The 9,779-nt window shown below is 38.2% G+C and overlaps 1 protein-coding gene across 1 annotated transcript; it reads left to right on the plus strand.

Annotated features, from left to right (window-relative positions):
• The first annotated feature begins 806 nt into the window (after window positions 1-806).
• On the plus strand, window positions 807-1,429 carry LOC114261500 (uncharacterized). Its single transcript, XM_028201765.1, has 2 exons — window positions 807-881; window positions 974-1,429. Exons 1-2 carry the CDS (start codon window positions 807-809, stop codon window positions 1,427-1,429), a joined length of 531 nt encoding a protein of 176 aa, XP_028057566.1.
• The last annotated feature ends 8,350 nt before the right edge of the window (window positions 1,430-9,779 follow it).

Raw genomic sequence — 9,779 nt, forward strand, 5'->3', positions numbered from 1 at the left:
ATATTAGTAATTTTGTTTAATATTAAAATTGAATATCAATGTCTATATTACGGAAAATTCTATTTTCACACACCTAATTAGCTCAGGGTACACACTTAGTGAAACATTAATTTAATGATAATTATATCCTAAGTAAAAATAACCATAATAGACATCTAACAATACCCATAATATTATATAGAAAAATTGTTTATACACATCTTTTAAGAATAAAAAAAAAATCTCAATATACACCTTTTGAGTTAAAAAAATTAAACCCTAGCTTTTTTATTGTTGTCACTTTACTTGTTACACACTTTATACTCCTTTATTGCTTGCAAACCAATACTCTCAAAACATCTCTCATATTGCTTTAATCTGTAGGTTTATACTTTATTATTTACATCGTTTTATTATTAGTTCCACAATTTTTACTTGATTTTGATATAGAAGAGTTGCAAACTTATGGAAGTTTAAACTCAAGCAAAAATATGTCTGGTGACAACAAAATCAATTATGAAAATGTTAGTTTTTTCGTGTAGTATTTTATTATTATTATTTTTTTTTTGCCGTTTTTATTCGAATATTCAGGGCTGAATTTCATCACTTTTTTTGGAAATCAACTTCAGAAATATTATTTTTCTTTCGGCACTTGAAGTTCGAAAATTATATATTAATTCAATATTAAAATTCTGAATTTTTTTACTATTTTCGATACTTGAAAATCCATTTTATTTAGAAAAAAATTCGGAACTAAAGTGTCGAATTTTATAATTAATTTTGGCTCTATACAATCGAATGAAAGATTTTTTTTTCCCCCTTCTTAGATGGCATGCACTGAAGAAACTGAGGCTCGATCAGATATTATGGTGGATTGTACTAGTCATTTTACTGCTAAACAGGTAACATTTAACATGAAATTTGTAAGGTTATAATTTTTATTAGTTAATTTGTTTAGTTTGTTCTTATGAAAGTTGTGTGACATTATATACAGGTTTTCGACAACAAACATGAATTGCTCACTTGGGTACGTGATATTGGAATGACAAATGGCTTTATTATCATCATAAGGACGTCAAACTATGGTGGTGGTCGCAAAAGACCAAGTATTTATCTTGCTTGTGAGCGGAGTGGGAAATATAGATTGCGTAAGAAGTTGAAAGATGGCTCAGAAGATTTATTAAGACAAACTAGTACGAAGAAATGTGGATATCCATTTGATTTGAGGGCATACAAATTGAAAGCAAACAACGAATGGACATTGGATGTAGTTTGCGGACTGCATAATCATCCAGCTGCGGAGTATCTCCAAGGACATTCATATGCGGGGAGATTGTCAGCTAACGAAAAATCACTGTTAGTAGATAATATGAGCATTATGAAGACAATTTACAATGTACGACATCGATGTAGGGTTCTACAGAAAGCTGGTAGATCCCAGATGCAATAACTGCTGGGTGAATTAGCGAAACATAATTACATTAAGCGTCATCGATGTGAGAAAGGCTCTATGACTGTCACAGACTTGTTTTGGGCACATCCAGTGAGTTTGGATTGTTTCGTACATTCCCTCGTGTGTTGATTATGGATTGTACATATAAGACGAATAGATATCGGCTTCCCCTTCTTCAAATTGTGGGAGTGACATCTACTCATATGACATTCTCCGTGCCTTTCGCATACTTGCAAACTAAGCAAGTTGATAATAATGCATGGGCGTTATAAACATTGCTTGATCTTATGGACAACAGTGTTTTACCTGAAGTCATTATCACAGACAGAGAGCTTGCTTTGATGAATGCCATTGACAACACCTTTTCGAATACTCGACATTTGTTATGTTGTTGGCATATTAATAAGAATGCATTGGCAAAATGTAAGAAAATGTTTGAGACAAAAGAAAAATGGGAAAAGTTTAACACTGCATGGAACAATTGGTATTGTCATCGACTGAAGAGGAATACAATGATCACCTTGCAATACTGCATAAGGATTTTAGTAACTATTCAGAGACAATCAAGTGTGTTACTGTGAGTTGGTTGAATCCGTATAAAGAAAAATTCATTGCGATACATATAGTCATATGTATGCATTTTGGCAATGTTACAACCAATCGATAATATTTGTTTTTTTCTTTAAATTTCTTAAAAATCATATTGTTATTTTTAATTATTATGCTTGACTATTTTTTGTTTACACTCACATGAACAAGGTTAAGAGTGCTTATGCTGGATTAAAGAGGCAATTGGGTTCAAGTCAAACAACATTTGAGATTTCATTTGAAAAAATACATTGTCTACTTGAGTTGCAGCACATTCAAGTAAAAGCATCATTCGAGAAGAATTTGACTATTGTGCAACATCAATTCAAACCTTCTCAATTCAGAGAGCTTTGGGGTAATGTGTCTATTTGTGCATTGGAGTATGTGTTGGCAGAGAGTAAAAGACCAAATTCAGTTGGAATTGATGTTGCAGCATGTGGGTGTGTTCTTAGAGCATGTATGCTTTACCTTGTGCTCATGAGATTGCAGATTACATGAGACAAGGTTGTCCTATTCCACTCAATAGCATACATGTACATTGGACACAACTTACTATATGTGTGCATAATCTGAAGGTTGAGAAATTAGAATTGACTTGTATCTCAGAACTTGAGATGATTTTAAAGCGGTTCAATGAGTCTGATATTGCCACGCAATTGGATATGTTGAAAAAGTTTAGGGAAATTGCAAATTCAGCAAACACTTTTCTTATTGAACCTGATGTGAAGCCTAATCCACATCGATGACATAAGAAAATTGATATATCTTGTCGTCCTGACCCATGTGCATTTGAGTTGGTTGACAATGGCTATGATAACTAAAGCACATTAGCTTCCAATCAGTCAAAGAAAAAGATAGCTTCGAAAGTGCATAAGAAGAAACGAAATGTGAAGATAAAGACATCGTACAAGAACAACTTTACCGAGTGCATATGCTGGTGACTTCCTGCCTATGTTAAAACCATTCATAAAGTTGATGAAGGATGTAGATGGTGATAGGAATTTTGGTTTTAGAGCTATTGCGGGTTTACTTGGTCTCGGAGAGAATGACTAAGTGCAAGTTAAAAGTGATCTACTACATGAATTGAATAATTATAGAGATGAATACGTCGTACTATAGGGTCGCATGAGAGGGTTAAGGAGCTGACATACATCCTTTCATATTTTGAAGATAGCCCAGGCTTGGATCGTTGGATGACTATGCCTGACATGGGACATCTTATTGCATCATTTTATAATGTAGTCTCATACCACTTGTCATTGCGACAGTGTCACACTGTCTTACGTTTACTATCACCGCTAGTAACCCTAATTGATCATCGCGAGATTGCTATTGGATTTGTCAATAGAAATTATTTTGTGCAAGTATAACTTACGAAAATAACCTAACATTGTTGTTTAATATTTGTGTAATTGCAAATTTGATGAATTTGGTAAAAATATGTAATTTTTTGGATGTACGTGCAGGTATTTTTGGAGGCGGTTTATCCAGTTCCTTCCATTATTGTGCTGTGGCGAGTTCACCATCACCCTTCTGTTTCAGAATGGGAGAATGCATATGTTAGCTGCATTCAAAAATTCAAAGACAACATAGGACCTAATGTAGCTACTCGAGAGATATTTGATGTAGTTGACATAGACTGATGTATTAGAGAGCAGTCATGAGAGGTTTAAGACATTAGTTTTTTTGATTTACTAGCATGGAGTAACGAAATAGATATTATTTTTCCATTGGACTTTTTAATGGTCATTTTTTTAATAGAATATCATATGAGTTATAGTTCTCTAAGAAATGGATGTCATATTATTTTTACTTTGTTGGAATACAAAACATAATGAAAATAATATTAACCAAGTGCAACTACTGTTAAAGAGTAATAATATTAATCAACAAGTATCTAAAAAGAAATTAATGCTATTAATTAGTAGTTCAATCCATCCACATCATCACAAAATACATGTCTCCTTATACATAATCCAAAAAGTACATAATCCAAAGATAATAATAATATTTGTCTCCTTATACATCCACTAACACCATCACAAACTACTTGTGCTAACATTATGAACTATTATCAACTACGTAACCGGTGAGTGTAATGTGCTAAAAAACAATGTGCAGTGGAAGAACTGGGTGCAGACCGACCCTGAGCGGATGTGCTGGGCAAAGCTTCACTAATGTGTTGATCTTGAAGAAGCTGTTCAATTGCATCAATTGTGTAGTAAATCCTATCAAGATGTTGAGCACTGTCCTCATAGCCAGCCTTAACAAAAGGATGAGTAATCTAATATATATGTGACATAAGCTACATTACGAGAACAAATACAACATTATATACAAACCTATAACAGTTTACATAAATAATTTGTAATATGAATGAAAAAAAAGATACTTGTGTGTTTTGGCTAGGATACTGATAATGATGAATATTCGAGTCCATGTGAGAATGACGCGCTGGGTTTTGAACATATATATGGGTAATGGTTTGGTACTAATCCACGTAACCTGGAACACAATCCCAAGGTTGTCGTACCGGTGTACTCCTCCTCCGATCAGATAACACATGATTTTCCCATGCCTCCCAAATGATGTCCAAGTATGCATACATAACATTGTAGCGTGGAGCTGTGGCTCCTCGAGAAGCATGCATAGAGCCGAGTGGTGGATTAGGAATTGTCTGCACTCTACCAACCTGTTGTAGACACCCCATTTTTGACCGACCTTGAGACTCAGACGTCACCAGCTGAGCGCTCGGTGATATTGCATATTGTGCTCGTTCAGAAGTTTCAGAGTCTCGGCTGCGAGCCTTGCCTCCGGACTTCCGGACTCTTTTGTGTTTTGCCTCGGTTTGCGAACCAGGCTCTATTTCTCTTTTTTCTCTTCCCGAAGGGAGGGAGAGGTCTCTTAGATCATCTCTCAGTGGCCGTAGGCTACGTTTCGTGGTCGTAGGCCGTTTTGCCCGTTTGGAGTCCGGTTTCCAGTTTTTCGGAACCGTTGGCCGTGTGCCTCGGTTCAGGACCGCTTAACTACCTCCGTTTGCTCCAATTTTTGGGATGCATCTTATTTACTCCCTTTTGAGGGACACTGCGGTCCGAGATACCAACTTCGTGGTCGGACACCACTTCCGGTGCCTAACAGCCCACTTTCGGGGCCCCGAACTGCGTGTTTTGGCTCCCGAACCTTCATTCTGCATTTTTGGGCTCCGACCCAAACTTGAGTTAGTCATATTTTGAGGTCCTTTTCATGTTTGATTAAGGACCTTTTGCTGTTTGAGATCTCCTACTGCCACTTTCTTCTTTACCCCTCTTTTAGGCCTTTTCTTGCATGATAGTTTAGGCCTACTTGTATTTATTTTCGTGGCTTGTCATAAACTATAAAGTGTCTTATTTTGAGCCCCTCTTCAACTTTGTTGAAGGGCTCTCTTCGATTTGAGATCTCCTACTATCACTTGCCCCTTTATCTCCCTTTTAGGCCAATTTTGGGGGGAAATTTGAATTTCATTTCGCCCCCATTTTCCCCCCTTTTTTCTCCACTTCTCCCTCTATAAAACCAGACCCTCCAGCTCTGTTTTGAAGATCACAAAAAATTGTTTGAAGCATTATACACACAACATCCCTCTCCCTCTTTTCCAAGCTCTAAAACCCTTTGTTCTTGGACCATTTTTACACTACAACCCCTAGCCTATCACCTTGATTACTCATTTCAGTACCTTGGAGGACATTTGAAGAGGTTGAAAGCTCAGATTTTTGGACTAAAATCTGCTGGAAAGTTGTTCTTCAAGGGTGAGTCCCTATTTCCCTTAAACTTGTACTTTTTTGCATGATTGTTTATCTTTACTTGAAAGTATTTTTGGACTTCGATCCAAACTGAAAAAGATCATATGTTGAGGTAATCTTCATGTTTGATTAAGAACTTTTTGTGGTTTGAAGTCTTCTTCTCCCCCTTTGTTCTTTACCTCTCTTTTAGGGCCTATTCTTGCATGATATGTTAGCCCTATTTTTAAGCATTTATGGGCTCCAAGATAAACTGTGAAGAAGCTTATTTTGAGCCCTTCTTCAATGTTGTTGAAGGGCTCATCACTGTTGGAGGCTTCCATTTGCCACTTGCCTTTATATCTCTCTTTTGGCTCCATTTTTGCATGATTTGTTCGCCTCTTGTGCTTCTGTTTTTGGGCTATGGTCCGAACTACAAATGACTTTATTTTGACCCTCTCTTCATGTTTCATTAAGGGTCTTTTATTTTTTGAGGCATCCTTTTTATACTTTGTGTTATAGCTCTCTTTTTGGCCTTGTTTTGCATAGTATTTTGAGAATGCTTGTGCACTGTTTTGGGTCTGGTTATAAACTGTAAAAGAGCCCTCTCTTTTTTGGGGTCAGCAGCTGTGACTTGCTTCTTTATCTCACATTTAGGGCCATTTTTGCATATTGGTTTAGCCCTATTTGTGTTCACTGTTTGGCCTTGCTTAAAACTGTAAATATGCTTTTTTTGGGGCTGCCTTGAATCTATCTTCACATTTCATGTTCAAATAATGCATGTTTAGTATAGCTATAGGCCAATGCATATGCCTAGTTTCGTGTTTCAGGTCTCATTCCGTGCATCGGGTGCCATATTGCCATGTTTCGGGGCTGTTTTATGTCATATTTTAGCGCTGAAATTTGCATGCTAGTATGCCATATTCCATGCCTTGCCATGTCTTGTTAGAGTGGCATTCGTGTCTTAGGTTCGGTCCTAGGTTTGCGTGCATGTGTGCACGCATTTCGAGTTGTCTCATTTTCATCTTATGGCCTCTTATGTGAGTATGTCTGAGGTCCACTCATATTGGTGTAAGTCCATCATGCATTGTGTATGCCATTTCATTTCATAGCATTGTGTATGCTAGGTTGCATGTTAGCGCATTGTGTATGCCATGTTATCTCGTGCATCGTGTATGCCATTTCATAGCATGTTGCATGTTAGGTTGTATCTTAGTTGCATTTCATGCATGTCATGCATATCGTATTGTGTTTAGGATAGGAGTTAGCCCGAGCACGAGAAACGAGGTACGTTTCGTACTCCGAGTGACGGAACGTGTCTCAATTCCCCAGTCACCGACACTCCGGATTATCCATGATGGAGTTGGGTTTTAGTTGAGTTTTCATGTGCATTCATTCTATATTGTGTCGTGCAATTCGATTCCTCGGCCATCATGCATCGATATGCGTGATTGGTGGCACGAGGATCGAGGACTACACTCCCTGAAGAGTAGTCAAGCATACATATGTGACAATACTTTGCCATGCCCCTTTGTTGCTCTCTGTTACAGCAAATCAGAAATCAGCAACCTTCCGAAGCCTGGCACGCATTCCAAGAACAATTGCAGACAGAGGCTAATTGGGGCATCGCGAGGGATTCTCCGCACAAGGCAACCCGAGCATGCATCATTCATCATCCGGAGCGCAGTCGAGGCAGTCCCTAGCTTGCGTGCTAGTTTGCAGCTTTCTTAGATTAATTTGTTAATTAATTAGAATTTTGTACATATTTGGACTGTAATTATTCGGGACTGTATATTATTTATTCGGACCCTCTGCGCGAGGGAAATGTTGTAATAAGTGTGCGTGTGTGTGATGTATGTCTTCCAACCCCACGTCTTTCTCCCTTTTATTTACCCACTTATGATGGTTAGATTAGGGCATGTTTCAATTAGCATACAGTATGATAGCATGTTTGCATTCATTTATCTGTTTTGCATGCACCGGGCTCGGTGCATCATACTAACTGTATCGTATTTTCAATTCCAAGTTGAATACGTGTTAGCTGTAGCATTTCATATGCCATGTTTAGAATAGCCGAGCCTGCTATAGTTGCATTCTTGCATGTGTTGCATTAGGCATTTCAGCATATTTAGGATCATGCATGGATTTCTAATTAGCTTCTGTTTTGGCTTGGAGTACTCGGTGAGTTTTATGCTTTAGCATCCTTGCATGTGTGTGAGTGACTGCCATGAACAGCATGCTTACCATGAGGCTATATGCTTATGTGATATAACTGCATGAATGCCTGTGGGTGAAGGTTGGGTTATTTGAATTGGAACAATTCATCAAGTGTGTGTTTTAAGCCCACTAGATAGTGGTAAAATCATGTTTTCTAAGCCCACCTGAGGGTGGCAAATCCACGTCTTAGCCTACTTGCGAGTAGCACCATCAAACCATTTTCAAACAAACAAACATTAAATGTTTTGTTTCAATTCAGGCGATCCAGTCTATACTTGTATGCTGTGCGCATCACATAGTAAATCTAGGCTAATAACCGGAGTAAGAACACATAATGTTTTCAAAAATAGATATCATAGTTAGTAGAGGCCGATCTTTGATCGGGCGAGCGAGGGTGCTCACGAAGTGACCTTCCCCAATCGTACCCAAGTTCCCGAGCTAAGGCAACTTTGGTGATGACGGACACGTGGCCTTAGGCAAACGAGTCAGGGTTTCCTAAATTTTTCCAAAATAAAATATTTAGGTGGCGACTCTGTATCTGGCGAAGCAGTCCATGTTTGGCACTTCTTTCAAAAATCTGTGTTCTCAAAACGATTTGCCGGATTTGGACTCTTTGGTTCAGACTTAGAACCGTGACAAATTTTAGAGTCCTGAACTGTAGTGAGCCCAATATCGAATGGAACGAGGGACTCGTTCCCTCCCCGGGGCGTTCGGGGGACGTCTACACCTGTCTTAAAACTCTAGATGATATGGTCCAACTACTTCCAAACACTTTAGGTAACCATGGTAGAACATAACTGGGTGACACGGATGGACATGTCTGCAACTTTGGTACGGGTTCCAAATAACTTACAAACAATAACAACTGTAAGATATGACAACTGTTATTTTTTTATAATATAGAGTTTCAAATTTTGAAGGACTTTTTAACTTACACCATGTACACCCAACCTATCAAGCTACTCTCGACAAGCTTGCAACTGTGTCTCTTCACCAGACTCTCTTCGTGAAGTCCAGCGGTAAACATGTGGCATGTCTCGAGTGTAATTCATATTCAAGTATGGTCGGAATCCACAAAAGTGCTCATAAATCCATCCCTCAAGGAGTGTCATGTAACGGGCTATTTGTTTCATGTCGGACCTGTTAGCGTACCTTATCTGTCTATATAAATATGCCAATGCAGCAGCACCCCAAGCATATGAAAATACGGTCATCAAATCGGACAACAAACTCAAATAAACAACGAGGACCCTAGTACCAGTCTTGTCACTGAAAAGTGTATAACCCAACAAAAATAGCAAGCATGCTCTACCTACATATGCAATTCTTTCCATTGAATCATTGTCTATGACATTATGAAAGTGTACCCTCAACCACTCAAGCCTTATTGAATTGCCTCCAGCACTAAATATCTCATGTTTGACCTCTTGCTAATAAATGTCCAAGGTATTAATTACTAGTGCAATGGTCCGTCTTTCTGACAACTTATGCACACTAATAGATTTGCCTACAATGGGAAGCCCTAGGATAGTGGCAACATTATCCAATGTGATAGTCATCTCTCCAACAGTCAAATAGAAGGTGTTTGTGTCCAGTTGCCAGCTCTCAACAAAACTAGACACTACAATTTTGTTGACGAAACGGTACACGCAACGAGCTAAGTGTGCAAGTCCTGATATCTCCACAATGTTTACAAATGTAGCGTTGATTCCTTGTTCCCACCACATCCACGAACGAATCTTAGACGAGTGATTATGACACTTCAAGGGCACCCTTTCATTAGCACCATT

Source organism: Camellia sinensis, chromosome 4 (genome assembly GCF_055761805.1).
Source record: "Camellia sinensis isolate YWXY chromosome 4, ASM5576180v1, whole genome shotgun sequence".
NCBI lineage: Eukaryota > Viridiplantae > Streptophyta > Magnoliopsida > Ericales > Theaceae > Camellia > Camellia sinensis.

Coding starts and splice junctions, on each gene's coding strand:
- LOC114261500 (XM_028201765.1), top strand. CDS start 807: ATGGCATGCACTGAAGAAACTGAGGCTCGATCAGATATTATGGTGGAT. Junction 882..973: donor GTCATTTTACTGCTAAACAG/GTAACATTTAAC, acceptor CATTATATACAG/GTTTTCGACAACAAACATGA.